This window comes from Lycium ferocissimum, chromosome 7 (genome assembly GCF_029784015.1).
Source record: "Lycium ferocissimum isolate CSIRO_LF1 chromosome 7, AGI_CSIRO_Lferr_CH_V1, whole genome shotgun sequence".
Taxonomy (NCBI): Eukaryota; Viridiplantae; Streptophyta; class Magnoliopsida; order Solanales; family Solanaceae; genus Lycium; species Lycium ferocissimum.
Genome location: NC_081348.1, coordinates 40,499,034 through 40,524,914, shown reverse-complemented (window position 1 = coordinate 40,524,914; position 25,881 = coordinate 40,499,034). Strand labels below are relative to the sequence as shown.

At 31.9% G+C, this 25,881-nt stretch overlaps 1 protein-coding gene, 2 non-coding genes and 1 pseudogene across 3 annotated transcripts; 3 read left to right on the top strand and 1 right to left on the bottom strand.

Moving 5' to 3' along the window:
- Positions 1–30: 30 nt before the first annotated feature.
- Positions 31–4,360, bottom strand: LOC132062838 (putative pectinesterase 11). The gene is made up of 5 exons (XM_059455315.1): positions 4,026–4,360; positions 3,381–3,540; positions 3,102–3,290; positions 972–1,204; positions 31–424 (listed from the first exon to the last, which is right to left on the bottom strand). Exons 1-5 carry the CDS (start codon positions 4,277–4,279, stop codon positions 217–219), a joined length of 1,044 nt encoding a protein of 347 aa, XP_059311298.1. The 5' UTR covers positions 4,280–4,360; the 3' UTR covers positions 31–216.
- Positions 4,361–8,513: 4,153 nt separating this feature from the next.
- On the top strand, positions 8,514–8,597 carry LOC132065885 (small nucleolar RNA U30). The gene has a single exon (XR_009416847.1). It is a non-coding gene; the product is annotated as a small nucleolar RNA U30 (small nucleolar RNA).
- A 102-nt stretch (positions 8,598–8,699) lies between these two features.
- Positions 8,700–8,782, top strand: LOC132065886 (small nucleolar RNA U30). Its single transcript, XR_009416848.1, has one exon. It is a non-coding gene; the product is annotated as a small nucleolar RNA U30 (small nucleolar RNA).
- Positions 8,783–16,197: 7,415 nt separating this feature from the next.
- Positions 16,198–22,612, top strand: LOC132062209 (uncharacterized; annotated as a pseudogene).
- The last annotated feature ends 3,269 nt before the right edge of the window (positions 22,613–25,881 follow it).

Here is a 25,881-nt window from a genome sequence, read left to right as displayed (position 1 = left end):
GCCTACTTAGATTAACGTAATGATGTAATGTAGAAGTGACAGTCCCTCTTAATTTCAATAGGACCATCTACGAAATTGCAATTCCTGAAATTGGATAACCATTTAATACAGTAGATAATCATATTTAACTATTTACATTGTGAATATACTACAAATATGGCCTCAAGAAAGTAACATAATAAATAAAGAATAACTATATAATTAGAATAATTGAATTTAATTTTCCCCAGTAGGTGCGACAATATTGGTTGAGCTTGATTTCTTGAAATGGGTTGGTGCGGGCCTTAACCAACTTCGCCCACTGATCATATTCTTGGTCAGAAATGGTGCGGCTTCCTCATTCGATAGGCTACGTGACCAACCCACTCTATTTGATCTATTAGCCCCTGGTCCATAACACTTGTATTCACCATAATATGCAGTGCTGCCACAAATATAGAAACAAATTATAAGGGCCAAATACAGTGTCAGATTCAGAATTTTAAATTTATGTATTATGAACTCACAACCCTTTTTTATTACTGGATTTAGGATAGATTAGTTATACGTATACAGAGTTTGAATAAAAAATATTGAATTATGTCGAATCCGTAAAATATATTATCGATCAAAATAATTAGTTTGGTTGAACCACTAAAAATTAAATTGAATTATATAGGGTTGACACTAGGCATTAGTGTGAACACATTGATAGCTGAAAAGGAAAAAAGAGCTACTTATAAAATTTTTGATTCTGGGGTGAGGCCCTTGAGAAAATCGTGCGGCTTGACTTAAAGCGAACAATATCACATTGTATTAAGAGTATTCTTGAACTGCTTTAGCCTAACAAAAAGTTCATGATATGCCACATAGTGTCACTAATTATTTTTCATTACAAAAAATAATTTTATGACGTTGGTTCCTTTTCGTGATATAGATACTTTGCAATATTTATCTCAAAGACACTGAGATTCAGTGAATAAAAATGTTACCTTTGCTTGGTAGAATCTCCCCAATCATTCCATCCCTCTGGCTGTATGATACTGGACATAAATGTATAGGCAAAAATCACCCTAGAGTATGAACCCCATGGCCTTCCTAGTGTAGTGTTCCCTCCTGTCCCTGTTATCTTGCAACCCAAAAAAGTAAATCCTGTATTTTCTAATGGGGACTCTCTGTTTTGAGCAGTGATTGCTCCTGCTGCAACTGAATGAATGTGGCACCTCTGCCAAAATTTTGCAAATAAATTAGTACTGCACAAACAGAGGCGGATCTAGGATTTGAAGGTGCCGGGTGCCATAATTTTCTTCAATGTACATCTTGTTAGGAACGTGTTGGGTCGGGTCCATCTTTTTTTAATTTATTCAGGTCAATTTAATCGGCTTTTTTTATTTATAAATATGAAAATTACATCTCAAAAATCAAGAAACGAACATAATTAACATCTTAAACAAGGAATCACACTCATTAACAACAAGGTAAAATCAACATTTTCACCGAGGGACTTGCATCTTTTATGTATATTATAAAATGAACTTGCACAAGTAAAATAACATCTTCAATAAGGGAATTACACCAATCAAAATAAGAAAAATAATAGAAAAACTCTTCAATTGATAATTACACCCCATAAGTAAATGTAGAAGTAGATAAACTACAAGTTCTCAAAAATAAATCATAAATTTCATGTTTTTCTAAGCAATGCTTGTGAAATTTCCATCACAATTTAAGTCGTAAAGTGATTTAAATTAAATTTAACAATTATAGAATAACACAATTTTTTATAATACACTCCCTCCGTTCATTTTTATTTGTGTCCACTATACTAAAAATATATGTCCACTTTTACCTGTAAGTTGTATAGTTTGAAAAACCAAGACATAATTTACTATTTTATACCTATTTTACCCTTATTATTAAGTACTCCAATTCATTTCTCATTTTATTTATTGCTTATTAAGAGTGTCCCAAGTTAAAGACAAGTAAACATGGACGGAGGGAGTAATAAACAAAACAAATTATAAAAAATAAAAATAAATTGAATTTTGATCTCAATCCAAAATTTCCATTGAGACCCAAGTTTTTCAATTTAAATACTCACCGATTTGAGATTAAGAAAAATGCTTAATTTAAGAGATTTTGAAGTTTCTATTTGTGTGTTCTCGCTAGAGATCACAGATAAAATAATAGAATGGAGGAAAGATAATATAAATAATAAAAAAGATAAATAGAAAATTGGGAGAGGCGAAAGGGAATTCTTCGTACAAGGAACTAAAAAGCACAAGAAAAGCGGGAGTCGGAAATGTTCAAGATAGATTTAAACTTGTGTCTACTAGCAATGACACCTTTGTCTAATTTGCGACTGGAGTGGCAGGATCAAATATTTAATCTAATTTAAGCAAATTGCAACATAGGTATATAAAAAATTTATCAATCTGAGGGTACCATGCCACCCCCACCCTAAAGGGTGGATCCGCCCCTGTACACAAATAAGTATAATTTACTCTAAAATTAAATGGTACTAATGAGTTCAAGTTATATGCACTATCAACTAATAGTGATGTTCACGGATGTTTTTGTACGTGATCAATATCACGTCTAAAAAGCGAATGAATAAACAAATTATTATATCGATATCATATTAAAAAGATAAACTTTAAACCTTATTAAAATACACAAGTCAAGTACGAGATTAGCGTTCGATTATTTATAGCCTCACTTTTTAGAAATGAGGCTCAAAATTTTGAAACAGACAACTCTAACCTTAGGCTCGATCCCTCAACATAGTAATGCGTTTGACCAGTTGGACGGAAAAGTATCCATTCTCTGGTAGACTCAATTCATATTATGTAGATTGATGGGAAGAAAAAACTCATGTTATGTAGACATTTTATTTTGTTTTTGCATAACATATAATGCAAATTTTTCTAACCAAGTGGTGTTGAGTGACACCGCTTGGCCTAAGGTGGCTCCGCCATACATGTAAATGTCTATGGAAATATACGTTAGTTACACGAATAAAATGGTAACCTATTTACATTAACATGTTAAACTACATGGATATTGTATATTGTTAGTTTGATGTTAAATCAAATGATAATTGTTGAATTATGAGAACTTACTTCATAGAGAGAAGCTGCGTTTCCGAAAATAAAATCCACGGCACCTTCAATGTAACAATTACTGTAATAATGCCTGCCAGCATCGTCTAACAAAGTGTCTTGGTACGATAGAATTCTACAACCATAGAATGCAACTCTGTCTCCTTTAACCTTTAGTGCCACAGCTTTGCCACTCGTTCCGAATGAATTCTACATGATGAAAGTTCATCACCAGACTTAGAATTAATTGGAAAAAATATATAGATGCTAATAGTGACCATTAATTATTTACATGTTCACCTGAATTGTTAGATATCTTGCAACAAAATCGGAGGCTAACACAGTTAGTGTAGGAGAAACAACAATATCTCCACCGTCACTCGATGTAATTATGGTGTTAGAAGCCTCAGTTCCACTCAACGTTATAAATGGCTTATCAGCTGGCACTACAACCTTCTCCCTGATCAATACAAATTGAAAAGAATAGAAGATCAATGAGAAGCGATCTGATTAAATAAACTAATAAGAATCAAATAGTAATAATCATTTTTAGGAGTTGAAATTAATTTTATAAATAAGCAGATACTTAAGTTTTCACCAAAAAAAAATAAATTAAAAACAATAACATGAGAAATGGCGAACAACAGAAATGGAATGGAGAAGAAATTAAGAGTGTCATCCTGGGCTAGGAAGGGTATTTTGAAAATTACAAATAATATAAGGAGTAAAATAGTAAAGTATTTAATAAAACGCTTATATTAAACTTATAAATTGCTGACGATAAATTTATGGCTTTAGACATAGTTCTGCTTATAAGCATTTTAGTGTTTATCAAAATTGTAAAAAAGTCAACATATACTTATAATTAGCTGGTTTGACCAGCTTATAAGTTTTTCAAATCGCTCTCGATCATTCTCTCCATGCAAAATGATGATAAACACAAACCTGTAAGTCCCAGGCTTAACCCAAATGAAGAATAATTCAGAATTATTCGATGGAACAGCATCAACAGCATCTTGAATTTTCTTGAAATCTCCATGACCTGATTGGTCCACTCTAATTAGAATTGCCGTGGAAAAATTCGTAGGTCCTCCTGAACTAGAGTTATTGCCAGCCATGGTTAAACTTGAAGTATTACAACAACAAATGAGGAAAACTAATATAACATGAAAATGGATTATCAATAAAGCAGCATCCATGTGCAATAAATTATCAAACACTGTCTCGATGGGGGTGCGGAGATTAAAGTTAATAGTAAATTTATTAAAAAATATTTTAAGCTGGTGAAGTAAAGGTACAATGTCCATAAAAGCACACCCATGGCTAAGCTTTATAAAGAAGGTTTCTTAATTCCTAAATGAACGGCCGCCGGGAATTAAGGTCAAAGGATTGGTGGCTGACTTTTAAATTTGCTGATTGATTAAGGTCTAAGTTGTTCATCCTTCACGTAACCATGGCATGCATTCAAAATTAGTGGAGTATAATATAAACAACTTGTTTCAGTTCCATTGTTAGCTTTGCTACTCTACGCGTGAACTAAGGCGGGGTAGATCGATGTGGGTTTGTAGTATCTTAGTACATGTTATTTTTGTTATATGACTCTTTTAATTTCATAAAAGATCGATTAAAAATACACATGAGATTTGTAACAAAATGTATGAGATTTTGTAAGGTAATTTTCTATTATTCAAATTATAAGTAGGCATAGAAGATGAAGCGAGGATTTAAGGCAGGAGTTTGAATCTCATTTGCCAATTCACTGCACTTTTTCATCCATTCAAGGGGCAGTATATACTCCCTCTATTTCATTTTATCCATCTTATTTTGATTTAGCACAAAGTTTAAGAAAGTAATTGAGACTTTTAAATTAAAGATGTGCTAAAATAATCTTTGAATCTTGTGATCTTAAACATGCCAAGTAAACATAAAAAGTAACATTCTTTTTGAAAAAAAATTAAACAGGAAATAAGACTCTTAAATTGGAAAAGCTCGGCTATAATTTATAGTCAATTTATCCATTTTAACACATATAATACTACTATATGTTTTTACATGCATAGGTTGAGCAAATATTCCTGGTGAACGTGGTTTAGATGAATCCCTTACTTCAATGTAGACTAGCTCTGCTGAAGAATGTTCCGTTTCATGTGAGATTCAAATAATTTGTCGAGTTTTACATTGAGCATATTTTAACGTGGATGCTGTGGAGTTTTCTTTTATTAGAAGGGATATGAATAGGTGTAGTCACCAACTTGCAGCTAACGTTTCATGTTGAAGAAAAAAATAATGTTGACCTAAGATTTAGAGAATTTTTAATTTGTCCAAACTACTATTTTGCGTTTACAAGCAAGGAATATATAGTTTGGGACCAAAGAGAACGAAATGGTTGCAGAGAATTTCTGTAGTTTTGTTTGAGATTGAAGTGTAGTTAATAAAGCGATATAAAAAGAAGATAATTTGAGATATTGTTAAGTCGCAAAGTCCATCTTGCTCAACTTAATTAACTTGATGGTTGAAACATTCTTAGCTATGAATTGTCATATTCAAGAAAGCTGGTTAACCAATCTCCTGCAATGCCGGAGCAGCTGTTCATTGATGAATTCTAGTCGTTGATAGTAGTATTAATAATTGTTAAAGTTGTTGGAAGAATTGAATTAAAAAGAGTAAGAGTTGGAACAGCGATACTGCCATGGCATGAAAACAGTCTGCGCGTTGATGGAAGATTTTATTACCAACCGTATCAGCAGACACGCTAACGTTTCACTTGTTATTGAATCAACAGAATGATGATATGCATGATGTAATTGCTTAATAATAAAACTGATAACCAGTTAGTTTGAAAACAAAAACTCAGCTTTGTATGGGGCAAAAACATATACCCGGGTGCATACAGATATCCGGGTGACCGATGAGGCCGGAGGATCCACACGGCTGTTTTCCGTTCCCACCAACTCTGATCATGTCAATCAATCTTGATCAGAGCGCAGTCTCATGTTGGCTTGTATAAGAGTAGTTAGGGGGGAAAGGAAGTGAGGGGCGCACTCCATCTCACACTTTGTAACCCTAGAATATTGCTATCTCCATTAAGTTTTGAAAAGAACACCATTGGTGGGATGAGATACTAATTTTGTGGATTCGTACTCATTTTTATCATCTTCAATGTATCCTTTATTTACTCTAATTTCTAGCTTTTAGAGGAGTTCCCGGGATCGGATACAACTCACTTGTCTTCAAACCCTATAAAAATAAATCTCTAGTCCTGGTACATCAATTTTTACCGGAAAACAAGCTTACCATTTAACAATATTCTAATTCTGGCTGTAGAAAGTCTCCCCAATCACATAGTGCCATACTCACATTTTATGCCTGGGGTGGACCACTTCGTTTTGTTCTTTTTTTCAAAAAAAAAAAAAAACTTTCTCTACTATTCTTTGATCAGGATTTTTTACCGGTTGTCCATTTTTGCAACAGTTATTTAGTTAATGACATTTTATTTTTATTCTTTTTACAAATCGAACCTTTGAAATCACGGTTTAAAAATTCTTTTTGACCAAATTGAAAATCTCATTAGAAAACATTAGATCACAATCTTAAATTTCATAAGTTATTGAATATGTTAGATGATAGTCTAATGTTTTACTTGTAAGGTTGAGAAATATATGAGTAAATATTAAACCCGGACTCTAACACTATCCGAAAATGTAATTTTCTAATTATTATGAGCAAACATTAGACACAGCGGGCCTCTCTGGTGCTTGAGATTATTCTGAGGGTCATTCGCACAAATGCTTCTATTTTGGGTGGTTTTTAATTTTTTCCCTTCACCACTTTTGGCCTGACATAAATTTAGAATTCGCTTAGCAAAATTTACATTAAATGAGTACCAAACACAAAAATTAAAGATCACACATATGAGTAGGGGTGGGCGTTCAGTTCTTCGGTTCGGTTTTTCAAACTTCGGTTCGGTTTTTTCGGTTTCGATTTTTTGAAAGTGGAGACCAAACACCGCATAGAATTAATTCGGTTCGGTTCGGTTTCGTTTTTTTTAATTCGGTTTTCTGCTAGCAAAATGGACTTTCTTTTTAATTAAAAGTGAGCTATTTTATGTTTTTTTAATTCAAAATGGTCTATTTCAATTCATCGACATGTTTTGCGCCTCGCTTCAAGGCTTAACTATGTAGACAGCATAAGAGAATGATCACAACATGATATACTTAGCTATGTTCATGCTATGTTGGTAGCACCACTGTAACTTCTGGATGATGTAAATGATGGAGTTGAATAACAAATGGATAGAGGAAGTTTGTTCATGGAAATGGCATTCAACTACTAGACAATAACATACCTTCTGTTGAATAACAAATCCGTTAATCCACTAAAGGTTCTTGAGCATTGCAGGGACACATGTTTACTTCCTGAGTAACCATAAACATTTAACATCAAAATGAGTACATGAAATAATTCCTTTTGCTAGTTACATAAAAGATTCAATTTTGTTTGTTATAATTTCTTTTCCTACACTAAAGAGACTTCCAAAACAGTTTTAAGTCCATATCTAAGATCATCTAATTTGCTCTCAAATTTCTTCAAAAAAATGGCTCAATCAGCAAAATCAATTTCGAGTCCAGTAGCTGATGCGTGGTACCCAACCCTAGCTGTGTTTATGCTTGCAATTGGACTTGTTGTTACTGCTTCTTTCTTTATCTATGAAGCTACTTCTCCGAGGAAATATCGCAGTCTTGCAAAGGAGCTTGCAACTGGGACAATTGCGTTTGTTTTTTTGGTTTTGGATCCTTGGATATATTAATTTAGGTCAGTTAGGGATGGGCTTGGATTAGTTGGATATATTAATTTGGGCCTGAAGAGTGGAGTGGGCTGAGTGATCTGAGGGGTGTAAAAAATATTTAGTAAATTTTCGGTTTAACCGAAAAACCGAAGAACCGGAACCAAACACCGAATTTGTTATTAAAAAAAACTGAAACTGAACCGAAATACCGAAAAAACCGAAACTGAAAAACCAAGTTAATTCGGTTTGGTCGGAATTTTCGGTTTTCGGTGTTTATGCCCACCCCTAGATATGAGGGTCATAAATTAAAGACCAATGCGTCTGAGGGTCAATCGGTGTAAAAACTTGTTATTCAATCGGTGTAAACACAAGAAAGAGAAAATGCGTCTGAGGGTCAATGGGCTCCTTAAAAGATGATATTTACAGCAAAAGCCCATACTATTGAGGCCTTACCGAATGAAGAAGTAACAGAGAGGGCAATTGTGTCAATTAACACCCGCCATCTTCTATAAATTTTAGGAGAAAACCCTAACCTGACTATATTATTGACTCTGTTTCGGCGCAGTCTCTTTAAACTTTACATTTAGGGTTTCATTTTCTCTTTCTTGTGTTTATGTGTTTTTCATAATTTTTGATTATGAAAGAGGTGCAATGATGAGGCTATTGAATTAATCTCGTTAATCTGATTATTTCTGAGGAAAATCTTTCTATCCATTCTTAATCCACTGAGCACCTCTTGTTTTTGCTTAGGTAATATTGGGTACAACTTTTAATCTTAGCTTTAAATCTAGTCTTTAATTTTTCATCCCTTAACGAAAAAAAAAAAATGGAGGTGTGATGATGAGGTTGTTGAATAATCTCGTTAATCTGATGGTATATGAGGATAAACTCACTATCCATTCTTAATCCACTGAGCACCTTCTCCTTTTTTTTTGTGACTTGTTTGATTTTTTATTTTCCTGTAGATTTTAATTTATGGGTTTGTGGATAGATAATGTTATTATTTAATTTATTCATGTGAAGCATGAAATGTTCGATTTAGGTAAATATTCGGTAAAATGTCTAATCTTTTCCTTTTTACTTTCTCAAGTCTGATTTCAATGCGGGATTTTTCATGAATTTGATACTCCCCCGTCCCAGTTGAATCTTTCTATATTTAGTAATAATTTGATTTTGAACTTTCTATTTTAATTTTAGCCACATAAATATCTCTAACTTATTTTAACCACAAATTTTAATAAGTCTTTCTTTTCATTTTAAAAAACATTTCACATAATTTGCCGTATATAATGCAGGAAATTACACTCAATGATCGGACGAATAAATGTCTTCCAAAATGTTGATATGAATGAGTTTGTCAATTCTCATAGGTACCATTGTTTGGTTGTGCTAGCAATATATGTCTTACAGAACTACTATAATGTTTGCTCAACCAAAAGTGGTCGTATCATTGTTTTCTTGTCATAGGATTTTCATACCAACCCAATATAAAGTGGCTTCAATTGAGGTTTCTTTGGCGAGTATAGAGTAAACGGTTCATTTTTCTAATGTAAGGTGGAAGTCAATGGAGGAACTTTGCTCAAAAACATATGCTGTAATTATTCTACTCCTTGTCTATTCTCACGACTTTGGCGCAGTTCATATTCATTGTTCCTCTGAAATTAAGAGTAATTTCTTAGCAGGCAAGATTGCACATGCAAATCAAAACAAATTAAGCAGTAGAGTACTAGAGGCATTAGAATAATTATTGAGTTCTATAAATTAATAAAATAGGGACACAAATCCACTGCCAAAACCACACACATTAGTGGTTAATCCGTGACTTTTGTAGTAAAAAAAAAAATGGTTGAACCAAAATAACACACACAAAAAAAAAAAAAAATCCACGCACAAAATTTGTGGGTGAGTGAGCCCCACAGAATTGCAAACTCTGCATAGGATAAAGTACTCTTTTTGGATCCAAAAAGAGGTCAACTAGTTATTTGACCAAAGAGTTTTTTGCCATTGCATAATTACTATGTACAAGTTGGGGTTAAAAAGTAGTAACTTTAATTATGAAGAACAAGAGAAATCTCATCTTCACAGTATTATCAAATAAGAAGATAATAACTTATTTAATTTTTAGAAATGAAAAAAAAAAACTTTGAATTAACATTTCGGGTGGTTTTCAAAACTTTGAAATATCACATAACCTATAAACTATATTATCATTCGAAGTTGTTACTTTTTAATTTTCAAACTAACTACCAGGCCTTAGATTGAGATAAAATGACTAATAACTACACAAGTAACAAAATGATCACGACATTATTAAAGTATGAGTTAAAAATTAAAACTTAAAAGATTAGTCCCAAATGTTAATTGAAAATTAAAAAGTAACAACTTCGAATGATAATATAGTTTATAGGTCATATGATATTTCAAAGTTTTGAAAACCATGTTAATTCAAAGTTTTTTTTTTTTTTTGTTCATTTCATGCAAAAATTAAATAAGTTATTATCTTCTTATTTGATAATATTAGGGCTTAAGATGAGATTTATTCATTTCTCTATAATAGTTCTTCATAATTAAAAGTTACTACTTTTTAACATTTGAAATATTATTTTCCAAACCCAAAATGGTAAGCTATTGAGTAAAATTAGTCTATTTAATATTAAGATTAATTAAATATAATTAGGTTATGACGTGTACAAAGAAAAAATTTAGCAACTTGTACATAGTAACTATTGGCAAAATGACCTCTTTTTGGATAAAGAGTACTTTTCCTATTGCACTGCAAGGTGTCAAATAACTAATTGACCTCTTTTTTGGATATGCTATCTCTTTCATTTTGTGTGAAAGAAATGTTTTTGCAGTTTGGTCCTTTCACGCACTAAATTAGTGCGTGAAAACTACTTTTTTTTTTTTTTTTTTTTGTGTTAGTTTGGTTCAACTTTTTTTTTCGTATTTTCTACATATTAAGAGGTTAGATGAGAGAAAATACTAGAGTGGAGTAGCGCCCGTGCCTAGCATGGGCCCAACGACTCATTACTAAAATGAATAAAATTTTGATGAAAACATCACTCTTTCATATGTAGAAATAATTTATTTTCAAAATTTTATTTTATTCTTAATGAGATAATTTATAATCGTATAAATTTATATGACATGTTTCAAATTTTATTTTCCAAATTCTACACAAATCGGTACAAGTTTTCAAGCATAGCCTAAATTTACTTTTCTTAAAGAAATGAACACGCAAAACAACAAATGCCATTTGATATGATACGCTATCCTTACAGTTAAGCATATTAGTCAGGTTAGCTTTTTACTAAACTATATACTTACTATGCAACTATATATTCTGCTTTTTATTTCAATAATATGTTTTCTATTACAGAAGATATATATATATGGAAAAATTACGAAAAGATAATTAGTGAATTAACTACCGAATTAATTCTGCGATTTTCCCCAATCTCATATCCCCCTTTTAATGGATTTTATCAATTTTTCGTTTTTCGAAATCACTCTCCCCATTTCGCACCAATCCCTAAAAAATTCTCTCTCTATCATATTTTCTATTAAACATGGTTATTTTTTTTTTTTTTTTTTTTTTTATGTGAATGATGTTCCAACTAGTATATATATATATATATATAAATATAGCAAAACGTAAGTTTTTCTACATTTTTGTGTGTTTGTTCAAATTAATTTCACATACATATGCACTCAAGCAAATTAATCCATCAAATATATGTGATGTATCGATTTAATATAAAAATATATGTTTGATTGGTAACTTCAAATACATTGGTTATGCTATAAATACGGGAAAACTTCAAATACATTAACCGTAAAATACATGGGTGATTTGTTAATCACACAAATACATGATTTAATATAAAATACATGGGTTTGATTGAAAACTTTAAATACATTAGTTATGCTATCAAATACATGGGTAAATCAAGATCAATATTGAAAACTTCAAATATATTGGTATTTGTTGAATGTTTTCAAATTTTGAATTTTTTGTTTTTTATGTTTGAATGTTAAAGATTGGATGGAGAAATAGAAAATGGTTATGGAAAGGTAATCTTTTTAATTTATTAATAGCTAATTAATTGATCCCATTATTTAAATCAAATATTTTTTATTTTTCTTTCGTGTTGCTTGTATTTATACATCAAATACACCAGAAAAAATATCTTAATTTGCTGGTAATTTTTAAAAGGTATAAAATGATAGGAAACTAGATAAGTTAATTTTACTATATATATATTGGCTATTAACAAATATAAACCACATTATAAATATAGCAAAACGTGGCAAGTTATACATGTATTTAAAATTATTGACAAAGGACAAAAGTTTTCACAAAAATAACAAACCAGGTATTATAATTGCACATATCAAACCAATCAGAAAAACTTGTAAAATTGATGATAATTTGTTAAAGTTTTTAAAAGATAAATACAAAATGAACTGTTATTGATTTGATTCTTCTCCATTATATTTCTCTCCAATTTCTCCGTAAAACAAAATGTGGATCATGCTTAATTTATGCGAAAAAAAAACTAACTTATACCGATGATTAAGAAACTTTTATTGTTATAAAGTTTTAAAATTACAAGTTTCAAAAGTTATATGACTTGTTATTGATTTGATTCCTCTCCATGATATTTCTCTCCAATAAACAATGATTGACGTTCTAAATGACCATAGTTAACAAACATTCTAACCATAGTTAAGGATTTATCTTAAAAAATTACTCTTGAGGATAATCTTAACTTAATATCATTATTTTCAAAAAATTTAGAAACACATTAATATCATTATTTTCAATTATAATTTTTGACATCTAGATATATAATTTCTTAATGAAATGAGATCTTGTACGTTAATAATAATCATACATTTTTTTCCTATTAATCATAAATACGACATTATCTCCCAAATTTCTTTTGGCAACTTACCTCTGTAACTAAAATCAAAATATAGTATTACTTATTTGAAGGTTTCTTACTAATTTTATAAGCTTAATTTATCGGAAAGTCCGGTGGTTTATGAGCAAAAGAAACAAAAGGACGGTTTCAAATGTCAATAAAGAATTTATTTTATAAACAGTTTTATAGTGGGATAAAATCATCTGCCCGTTCAACCAAAGTGTACTGGTGCTCCTTACGTGTTACATGCTTGCACGATATAAGAATATTAATCAGAAGGTTAGTTAAAAAGAGGCAAAGAAGATGACAAAGTCGGGAAAGTAATAAAAAATAATATAAACTGAAAGTAAAATAAAATGGAAATAATGCCGTTAATGGTTGCCAAGATTTGTGGGAGTTGAGATTTTCTTACCAAAGTTAGCAAGTACTTGCTAAGATAAGTCCTTAACTATGGTTAGAATGTTGTTTAAGTCAACTTAATATAAGCCTTTGAAGTTTAAAACAGACAAGTGTCACTCATCTAAGCATGCACTTCAGGAAATGGAGATCCGAGAAAGTGTAATGGAAAGGAGCTAAATTCAAATGTTATGACATGTTTAAGATCATAAAATTTTAAAACAAAATTATTTCTTTCTTAAACACCGCACATCCGCACCTGCTCTTTAGAGGAGTATCTAGAGGATAATCTATCAAAAATTTCTTGACCCTCAATTTGACCTTCTCCAAATGCATGAATTGTGATACATACCATCATTTCTAAACTAAAATCAATTATTGATTAATCTATTGTTTGGCAAATGAATAAAGATAACAGTTACAATAGATGAGATTATATCATGATACTGCAATATGATGTCCGCAATTGTTTTTCCAAATTAAATCATGCAGATATATTTAAAATTTAAAAAAAGTTAGAATTAATTATCTTACTTCAATTTTTTTTTCTTTTCATTTCCAAAATAGCATATAAGATACGTCAAAATATTTCACGTTATACGCATTGTTGTATGACAAATTTAATAAAGTTAATAGATGAATAAACATAACATAGAATTTAAAACACAAAAGTTTAAACTTTTGATAATCCAAAAAAATATTTGTAGATGTCCTAAAAATGATATACTCCTATTAGAAATCGAATAAACAATTTTTCCGTACTGTAAGACCGCCTATTTTCTCGGAAAATGCATGTTAAGGAATGACTTTTTCCCCATTTTCTTAGTCAAGCTGGAAGAATTATTATAAATTTTCTAAAAAATATTACTTCATGATTCTCGAAACATTTTAAATATAGAAATCACAACTCTTATTTATTTCATGTAGTGTCTAAGCATGGATTCAACTGTTATCTATGCTTTCTTCTGCGACTATAGCAATATTATACTTTCGTTAAAGCTACTTCTTAAATATAGATATGTGTACATAGAGGAAATTCAAGATTTAAAGTTTATGTATTTCTATTAATCTTAAGTTAATCTGTAATAATAATTGATTTCTTAATCAAATACTTAGTAAATTTTTGAATACATACATATATACAAGATATGGATAGAGGCTATTGGATTTCAGTAAATTCGTAATGAGCAGATGAAAAGTAAGAGATGCAGCAAACTTGTGAAGGCGTAAAAATGATTTTAAACTTTTAAAATTATAATTCTAAAATTATTCATTAGGAAAATTATGTTATATTTAGAGCAAGGATGCTTTATGAACAAAATTCAAGGCTTGTTGGGCCTCTGCAACCAAACACCTAAAAAGAAAGCATGATGTGGAAAATTTCCAAGTGTCAGTCCTTCTAATTGCACGTCAGCTACTCTAATGGAGTACCTGTCAGCTTATGATATAAAAAGGGGATGTACTGTGGTTTCATTTACGAAATTATACAAAGGGATTTAATAAGATGGACAACTAAGGGCAAAATCTAACTTGCAAAAATAGGAGTGTACGTAGCCAAAAGACATTACGAAATTATAAAAAAGTAGAAAAGAGCCCATGTAAGCAGTTGGTTTTTCCGTCAGTTGACAAAAAGATACAATTGTTGAAAGCTCAATTTACAATTATCCTTAGCAACAACTTTAGCTAATTCCCCAATTACTTTCATGCCAGGCAGGCATATTGACCCTCAGCTGTCTGGTTATTCCCACTTATATATTAGTAGTAGATATTTATAATAGCTTTTTGGGGCGACCCCAAACCAATATCAACTACGAAACCAAATCAAATAAGATTTACAAAATCCAATACCTATTTGGCCTTACACAAGCCTAATTTGGGCTCCATTTTTCCGTTCTTCGCCTACTAGAAGTCTTTTGGGCTTCAGACTATCAACATTCCATGGCACGACTGTGATGTATTAATTGTATTAATCTTCTCACTTTTTTTTTTTTTTGTTTTTTGTTTTTCATGCGGTGTTCGTTATCCACATTATGATTCGACTAAATCCGAATTTATGCCTAAGAGTCCAACTTTTGGGGTGTAAAGCGCTCTTAACAAACGGGACTCACGCAGATTCTATCACCTTTACATATTCAGAAGGTGTTGATATTATTGTGAAGAGACATCTAAAATAATTAATCTTGGACAATTTATTTGTGAAATGTATGTATAGCCAAAAATGGATCGCCCCTCAAATCGGGTCCCTTCTGACTATCCCCTTACTGGGGGTGGGACTATTACACCAAATGAAGCTTAGAAAGGAAATTTTTTTCAAAAATACCCCTCTCATCCTTAAAGTTTTCAAATATACCCCTGTCTTGATGGAAATTATCCCCCAAAATAACCCAAAATCATTTTTTAAACACCTGTTCCCAATTTAAACCCAAAGATAACAAGTTTGGAGACCTAAAGGAAAGAAATTTAGTTAAGTCGGAGTTTAAATGATGGAAAATAACAAATAACAAATGAGGGGTATATTTGAAAACTTTGGGATGAGAGGGGTATTTTTGGCCCGGAGAAGATAATAACATTCATTTTCACTATTTAAACAAGTGTCACATTTATTTTAACTTCAACTGCTATTTTCTGACAAAGTATTTCTTTCATATACACCTTTTATTGATTGACACAATGCACACGTGCAAGCACATAAACTAAAACGAAGAGAAATAATTAAAAAAAGAAAAAAGAAAAAGTAGGCAACTTTCGTGATAAATTGGTTAGAATTAAATAACTCTAGTATATATTTCCAATATTTTAATAGGAGAAGGTGATAAGACTTTATCAGCTAGAGTACAAAATCATAACTAGCCAGCCTATCCTGTATGCTATACTACCAATAAATCATGTGGTGTGGACTGTGGAATACCGTGGACGACTAATTAGCTATGAACTCTCGGTATATATGCATATATCATCTTACTTATAATTCCTCCAGAGAAAGGGAGCAAGAGTTACGTTTTAGAAAATGGGAAATGTATTTGCAGTAATGAAGCCAATGTTGCATGGTATAATGAAAGCTGCTGGAATGACAGCCCAACTAGTGGAAATAGAACCAGGAACTACTATGCATTTTTGGGTTCCAACTGAATCCATTAATCCAAACAGCAAATAAACCTAAGCCTGCAGTTGTATTTGCTCAAGGATTTCTTTCCAATGGAATACTTACTTGGCTTTTCCAAGTGCTCTCCTTAAGAACTTCTTTTGCTGTTTATGTCCCTGATTTACTTTTCTTCGGAGACTCCTTCACCACTCGTCCTGAACGGTCAACTAGTTTCAGGTATTATTCTGTGTGATCATTTCATCGAGAGACTAGAAGTTTGAGCTGCTAGCATAATACTGCCTTATTTTTCGTATTATTTACTATATGAGGGTCCTTCGACCCCCTGAATACCTTTTCCTTCAATTTACCCCCGTTAACTTATTTTTCGTATTATTTATCCTTTTCAGTAATTACCTAATAAATAAATAAATAAAAAAGAAGCTAAAACACAGCATGTGCAAACACTCGCTTATTCAAAACCCAAAAAAGACGGTCTTAATGTATTTTTTCAATTGATTCTTTCAAAATCAATCGGAACCTCATCTTCTCTCAAACCTTTCGTCTCCTTTCACTGTTTTGATGAAATTAGACACTCAAATAAAGAACTAAACTTGATTACATGAAACGGTAATTAAGAGCGACACTTTGATCAAGTGATTCAGAAAAAAAAAATAAAAAAAATGGACATCATACCGTGAAAGAAGGATAATGAAGGGTCCGAGAGAGGATGGGGGTCTGGTCGTTAGTGTCTGAAAGAATCAAATGAAAAAAGACATCAAGACCCTCCTTTTCTTAGTTTTGAATAAGCGTGTGTTTGCACATGTTGTGTTTTACTTATTTCTTTTACCAGGTAACTAGTGAAGGGGATAAATATGCGATAAAAATAAGTTCAAGGGGGGTAGATAATGCAAAAAAAATAAGTTCCAGGGGGTCATACGACCCTCGCATAATTTAGGTGCGTAGTGGGCAATTTCGCCCTAGTTTAGGTGTGTTTCTATGTCTTACCCCCACTATAAACATTTCATTAAGGATAAAATGAGAGAAGTTTAAAGTTAAATTGTTACTAAATATATAAATGTGTAATAATTTCTAAGAGTAGCTAAACAGAAAAAAAGTGTCACATATATTGAGATTCATTGAATATTTTTATTATTTGTGGACCTTATTTTTTTCATGGGACAAACAGGCGGAATGTTTGGCAAAGGGAATGATAAAGCTGGGTGTGGAAAAGTTTTCTTATGTTGGGCTGAGTTATGGAGGAATGGTTGGGTTCAAGTTGGCTCAATTGTATCCTGACATGGTTGAATCTATGGTTATGTCAAGCACAGTTACAGAGTTGACTGAGTCTGTTAGCAATGCTTCGTTGAACAACATTGGGTTCACAAATTGGCCTGATTTTCTTTTGCCACAAACCACTTCTGGTCTCAAAATGCTTCAATCTATTGGCACTCATAAGTTGCCATGGTTTCCAGAATTTATCTACAGGCATTTTCTTGAGGTACCTTATTCAACTAATGCTTCAGATTCTATATACTACTTACATATGCTAAGCTTCATGATTCTGTCTGAGGATCTAATGAAAACGTGTAACTGTTCTCTTTTTTATATTTGGTTGCATTACAACTTTATTTTTCAAAACCACAAGAATTATGACCTAATTCTCAGCTTTATGTTTAAATCTCAACTTTTATGTTTACAACTATTTCAAGTCAAAAGTGGACAAAGGAAGAAATAGAAGCAGCCTCAAAAGAATAAAGTCAAGTCAAAAGTGGACAAACAATTTTATTAAATGTAATATAGTACTAGTAAGTACTAACCATTTTTTAACCAAATATAAAACTGATAGAATTTGAATTTCTTTTATATAATCATTTGATATTCGAAACTAACTAATCAAACTAATCTAATTTTATGCCGCGTAATACCAATGAAAAGGAAAATGCCTTTTACCAAAGAACTTTTTCCACTCTCAAATTCGAGACAAAATACTAAGTAAAGATGGACGAAATATTACTGTGATCATACATATGGATTTGATGGTTTTACTGTCAATACCATTATCCTTTGTGCAGCTATTTGTACTTTTTCAATTTTGAAAAGTCTGGAGATGCCAAATTTGTGCATTATTTAGTTAATACTCCTTAAGTTATCAATTATCACTAATTTTCTAAGGTCTTCATTAAAAATACTCCCTCCGTCCCATGTTACTTGTTCATTTTCCTCTTTACACGCTCTTTAAGAAATCATAAATAAAAGGTGTATTTTACTACCTTACTCTTATCTCCATCCAATGAATTGCACTCTAATCAATATTGAATATTTTCAAGAATCACTATATTAAGGGTAAAATGGGAAAAAAATTTAATTAATTCTATCTTGATTTTGTAAATTGACAAGTAATTCGAGACATATAATTTTAGTAATGTGGATAAGTAATATGGGATGAAGGAAGTACTTACTAATACTAGCTATTTTTGTACTAAAAAATACTTTATGCAATTTGTCCATCAAGTTGATTTTCGCCTTGGTTGATTTTGCAAACTGGGAAGTACTGAATTCGCGCATGCTGTATTTATGCTAGTTTTGTTGGTCCATCAAGAAGTTGACTACCAATAGTTTCCCAATTTTTTTTTTTCCTGGGTGCGTGTATACATATGATGACAAATTATTATAAACATATAATAAACCTAATTTACTAATCTTTAATATACAACAATAACTTTTTTTTTACTCAATAAATAACTTGTTGTAACGAGTTAAAATAGATTGTGTATGTTTTAAAAAATGATTTCTATGCGTATGTGTGAAATTGACGTGCTTGTATATGTTTCAAAATAATATTGTATAATGTTTGGCAGAAAGGAAAACTATTTTCTTGAAGCTTTAGTAATCAGTGACAAAGACAATTTTAGCTAACTACTCCCATTTTCCCTTAATTTAATATTTATTTTTGTTTTCAATGAATTTCAAACTTTAATGTTCATGATTTTTATAGCATTCCATTGATTACTAGACCATTAATTATGTGGCGCGCACACATTGGCTAGCAAGAAAATCTCTTTAACATTATTAACTAGTTAAGCTTCCATTATCAACATTATACTCTATTTTATGAAATGAAAACGCTTGTAAAGTGTATATATATATATATATATATATATATATATATATATATATATATATATATATAATGTGTGTAAGCGCTTCTCATAACTCATAAGAAAAACTGATAATGATAGTAATAAAAATTATTTACATTTAAAAATATAGTAAAGGAAAAACTATTAGTATTGTTACATCTCAAATAAATGAACAGGTTGGTAGATAAATATCAGAGAAGCCTTCGATACTGGACCCAGGCTAGCAATTAAATAGAAAGTCAGATGCGATATTATTGAGACATGACATGGGGAAAGAAAACATACCTTCTTCATTTTCGTACTTTACATTCTGGTGAAACAATGAATTTTTTCTTTTATTCTCACTTTCCACTCTTGCCCTCCTTCAAACCCTTTTACCTTGCTTTTTACCCCAGTCAAAATCTAGAGTTGTCTTTGCTCAGTCGTTATTCTTATAAAAAAAAAATGATGAGACTTTTAAAAAGGAATGGTTCAGTTTGTGACTTTTGGAGTAACAATTCAGTTTATGACTTTTAGTTTTTTAAACATAAGACATTGGTGTCTTTTTGCCAGAATTTCAAGTCGGCCAACATTATTAGTTAAGTATGCGCTAATAAATGCTAATTATGGGTAAATAACTGCTAATTTTAGTATTATGGGAATTAATTAGGTGACTTTAAAGATATCAAATAAATAAAAATAAAAGGAATACAAAGCAAAATTTGAGGTAAAAGATAAATACTTTAGAAAGTGCTCACTTTCTCAAATCCCACTTCACGTATTCTAATTATAAATTTGGTCGAGAGAACATTTTCAGGTATATACGTATAAAAAAACTTGAGATTTTTCATTATCAGATCTATGTGGCTTGAGATCTTCAACTTCTGACAAGTCCCCAATAAAAAATATACTAAGTGTCATTACCACAAATTCACTTGTTTGTTTTTCTTTTGAGTTCCTTTTCCACTACTTATTTCCTTAGGGTAACCAAGAAGCCACCTTCGTTTTTCCGTTTATCGTTGTTATTTGTTGTGTTATTTTGCCGCTGATGGTTATTTTTACAAATAAGTATTAATCAAAGAGAAAAAAAGATCATTACACTTTTTGGGAGAGATGAGAGGATAAAACAGCAAAAAGAAAAGGCAAAAGGAGCGCACACACAACAAACGAAATAAGCATTCTGCTTTAAGAGAAAAGCAACTTAATTTTTCTATATTGTGGACCAGAAGTACAGAACTACGATGTAAACCAAGATCAACGTTATTCTTACCTAATATTAATACTTAGCAACCAAAACTGAAATTGTAATAAATTCTATTGACATAATCACTATTCATATCAAGGCAAAAATAAAAAATAAAGGAGAACGATGAAATTCAATATACTAAAAAGTAAGGCAAATGACAGACGAAATACCATATAAATCTCTTCAAAGCTCAATGTCTTTCACCTTCACAACCTTGCACTTGGCCGACATCAACGTGCACTCCACACTATGACAACAGTCCCAACAACCATTGTCTCAGTTTGATATAAGCCAATAAAGGTAATAAACTCTATGTAGAGTCTATAGACTTTGAGGTAGATAAACAACTGAGCAAAAACATGAAAATTCAACGTGAATAAGCATGATGGCTTAGCACCTTGTTGTACAATTTGTTACATTTAACATGAATACAATTTTGTTTATTCTATATATTGTCATCATATTGTAATTATATTTCCCATTTCTAAAGATACTTTCAAGCTATTGTTGCAGTAAAACAGAAGAAAATAGGTAAAGGTAAAATACACACACTTTTCTAAAGGATGTAATGTACCTGGCTCCGAGCAAATACCGATTTGGTTCTTGTGCAGTTTGTTACATCGATGGAAATAATTGTTCTAATGATGTTTTGGTTTCCACTGGTTTAAAAACCATCACAGTACCAAGAACGAAGATGCAAGCCTAAACCACCTAGAAAGGAAAAGACAATAGTTAGTTGAGATCTTTCGTTCTCCCTTCCCCTAAAATTTTGTGGCAACCTTTATCTTTTGCTTCACCCGCAATGTGTATAATTATTAACACCAAAAAAAAGAACAAATCAACAACCCAAAGGAAAAAGAAAATGAATTTTATAATTTTAGTATTACATCTAAGTATTATAGAAAAACGAAACTGCAAATAGAGAATTCCAACAATACTTTACTGAGGAATCACCAAAAAAAGATTAAAGCAGCAACCCAAAGGAAAAAAATGAATTACTATATAATTTTGTTATTACATCTAAGGATTATATAAAAACAAAACGGCAAATAGTAAAAACATTATACCGGTGTTTTTTTGTAACCGACTAAGAAAAATAAGCAGTGATACTATCTATATAACATCGAAAATACTTAGATGGTTGGCGAGCATGAACTGAGAAGTTGTCACAGCCATATAGATATATATATGTAGTGTAACATCCTTTATCCCAGTGATTAAAATAAGAAACGGAATCGGCGAGATGACGTTTGGACTTTCTCAAGTGAGGATGAAGGCTGAAGAGGTGTGTTGATTGGCAGTTACTTTTTCCTGTAATGAATTTAAGGGCCATTAAAGATTTAATTTAAAATTTAAATAATTGGAGAATTGAGAGGAAAATGCCAAAAAAAGCCACAAAAAAGATAAATGGCTAGCTTAAAGCACTTTTTCGATCTCTTTATATATATATATATGATTAGTTTACTTTCCTTCCCCAATTTTTGGACATTAAACAAACATTACTTATAAACAAAATTGAATTAGGTATATTGCCCAAAAATGAGAGTTGACAGTCGCATGGTTTTATTTTGTCTAGATTAAGATAGGCTCTTCAACATAATAGTCTCTGTTCCAGAAGACTAAACTTAAGGACTAATTCTGTAGTCATTTCCATTGTATGTCAACTTTCTTTGTAATCTCTTGATGATATTCATGAATCTCTTTGTTTACTCTTTCAAACAGAGGATTTACATTTGATGTGGAGACAATGACAAGATTTTTAGTATGGCAGTTTCTGATGACATGAACGAGTAAGTCCCTAGCTTTAGTAGCTATATTCGAGCTGCAAATATGCAAGAACAACTTTGAAACTCAAAATTCATGTTTTTATTCTTCAATTCTATCGAATATCTAGTAAGAATCATAATAATGACTGCAGGAAGTTGGCAGAAAATGCAACAATCCAGTGCATAAAAAGTGCAGGGCATCTGGTTGAATTGGAGCGACCATTCACTTACAACCATTATCTCAAGAAATTTCTCTCATACTCATGAGGTGCATATAGACATAAGTTTGATTTGAAGGGAAAATTAAATATCAATCCATTTAAAGGGCAAAAATTCAAGACGAATAATTTGAGAGGCAAAACTTAAAGACCACCCCGGAATAGAGCATTTGTGCGAATGACCACAATTGGACTATGCTCTCATAGCGGGCGTTGAACAATAGATAGACAACGCAACGCCAACTATGAAAGACTTTAGAAGTTAAAAAAGTGATCCAACACAGTCTGTAGTTTGGTACTAGAAATTAGAAAAGGAAAATTTACTTGGCATAATTAAGTCTTAAGTGTCATTTATGCATAATAATAATAATAACTATCTTTTTATTTATTTACTATTAGTAACTATAAAATATTTTTGCTTTACATATCATAACTATACCCTACTGTTACTTTCAGACATTATCGAAAGATACGCCGTGTATATCAAATTCAACCTTCTTCAATCACTTTTCTCTCTCAAATTCTTCCGTTTTCGACCATCGCTGCTCTCGCCCCTTTTTCCGTCATCCAAATCCCACGATTAGGTTAACCCAGATCATCACTGCGCACAAATGGGTAAGTGCTTCTCGCACAATCTTCTCCGGTGATTTGTTTTTTTTTGGATGTATTCGACTTTCTTGACTTCACTTTATTATAAAATGTCAATGCCTTGACTTTATTATTTGTCCTATTCGCACTTCAATTTTACCGGAAAGGGGATGATCACCTAGACCACTATTAGAGACGAATAAACGTCTTCCAATGTGAATATTAATGAGTGTGTCAATTCTCATAGGTCACATTGTTTGGTTGTGCTAGCAATTTATGTGTTTCAGAACTACTACAATTTTTGCTCAACCAACAGAGGTCGTATCATTTTTTTCTTGTTTGTAAAAACTTACCATCATAGGATTTTCATACCAAACCAGTAAAAAGTGGCTTCAATTGAGGTTATGCCGGTACGCGGATTTAGGTTTCATGTCGAGTATAAAGCAAACTGTTCGTTTTTCTAATGTAAAGTGGAAGTCAAGGGAGGAATTTTGCTCAAAAACATATGCTGATAAAGCCAGATTACGTATTTGTTTAAGAAATAACTGTGCTAGCACTAATGAAGATTAATACACTAAAAGACTCACTGCAGACTAATAACATGCTCCAGCTCTTGCAACATGAAGAGGCATTTGTTGCTTTATTGATTGACAATAGCATATTAAGCATCATATGTTTTTCTGTGATTGTAAAACCATCTCAAAATAAAAGTTTTCTTAATAATCGTAAAAACCCCCACACCTGTAGAACATCATCTGCGCAATCACACCCGTGACCTCTTCAGAAGAATCGATGCGCTCTGGCAATACACTAATATGTAACTTTCCCGTATTAATTTCGTACGAGCAGAAAGATTGCTTGTCCTGCCTCATGAAGAACAATACAGAATTGTCACCAAAAGTGATAAATGTTATTTTCTCCTTATTATCCGGTTTCAAGAATTTTAGCTTGATGATCCGCGTTCTTTCATCCCATTTCAATTTTCTGTAATCGTTTAACACCAAGACATGGAGTTCATCTTTTAGTAGTTGAGCGAATGAGAGCCGGCCATTCCAATCCATGAGATTAGTGAAGAAACCACGTCTAGGGAAAGTAGTATGACCAATGTAGGTCTCATTAACCATATCCAAAACATCAACTTCTATATCAACTTCATCCCTTTCCACAAGCCAAATGCAATAAGCTACTCCCATTCTAAAAAAAACCTGAATTCCTTTCCTCTTTCCGTCATCTTTCAATAAGTTAGGTAGTGGTACCTTAACGGCTCGCCAACAATAAGTAGTTTGATCACTCCCAACTCCAAGAGCAAGAATTTCATAGCCGAGTGACGACTCATCATCATCTTCATGAACAGAAAGCAACTTGACAGCAGGCTGATTATATGGAACGAAATCCAAGGCAATGCATACACTAGGATTTTTTGGATTAGGAATATTGAGCCTTTGGCGTAATATAGGGCATTCTATGCGGTATCTCAAATCAATACTAGGAGAAGAGTAATCAAGGCTAGTAGTTTGCTGAAGATGTAAGCCTTGACTACTCGTAGCAATATCGGTAAAGCATACTCCCTCCCTATCCTTGTCTTCAATATCTTTCAAAAATCTTTCCCTCTCCTTCAAAGTGCCTGTCAAATCATCCAAATCTAAACCACCGTAGTGGGTATTTCGATATTGTAGGAAGGCGAGATGAGGGTGCAGAAACAGGGTATTCCAGAGCTTGCAAACACATTTGAATTTGAACAAACATGAAAGTGGCAAGTAGCTCAATATGTGGAATATTATTTCATCAGGAAGCTGCGGGGGGTCGCTCCTTATTATTCTAATGACTTTGCCGCACATTGTTCCTCCTCTGATTAGCAGCAAATCAAGCAAGTATATATGGGTTAATTAGGTTTGCTTCTGCGTTCGACGGGGTCAGATGAGAGAAACGAGTAGAGGTGGATTTATCAACGTTGCTTCTGTATTTGAAGGAAAAATATTTATTTAGAATCTCATAAATATCCCCTATTTTTTTACTATACTCTCCAATATGAAATAGCTAGCAACGCTTCTATTTATAATAACGCAAAACCTATTTAACTAGGAACTAGAAAACCTATTCCTACTCGACTACAAATCATGTTTAGACATGATTAAATAAATACCTAAATCCTAACCAGTTTTGGTTTTCTACAATAGAGATTCCAGAAAAAAGTAAGGACATACTCAGGATTGAGAGAATTCAATTATAAAATAATTTTTTAAATTAGTTTAGTCGTATAAAGATAATAACTTTGTAGTTAGCTCCAGTACTTTAATACCAGATTAGGGAAGGAAAAGGAGAAGAACCGAAAGCAAGCAGCCTTTGTTTGAAGTTTAATAATACTGGACACATTAAATAATTTTTTTTTTAGCAAATAGATTAAAACGACAGTGCCCAGATAGAGCTCACCATGAAAGTTTTACGTATTTACCTGAGACGTCCGGGAACCAACGGTCATACTCATACATGACAATAGGATGAAGTGCTCATAGCGAGCCTTTGAGTAATTAACTCGCGTTAATTTGGACCTCTAACACGAGGTAACTAAGTCTCAGCCATGACATGGTAATTTAACATGTAGAATATGAGTTCTAACAAATTGCAATTATTGCAGTGATATTATAAATAAAGTATTTAAATGAACTCATTAG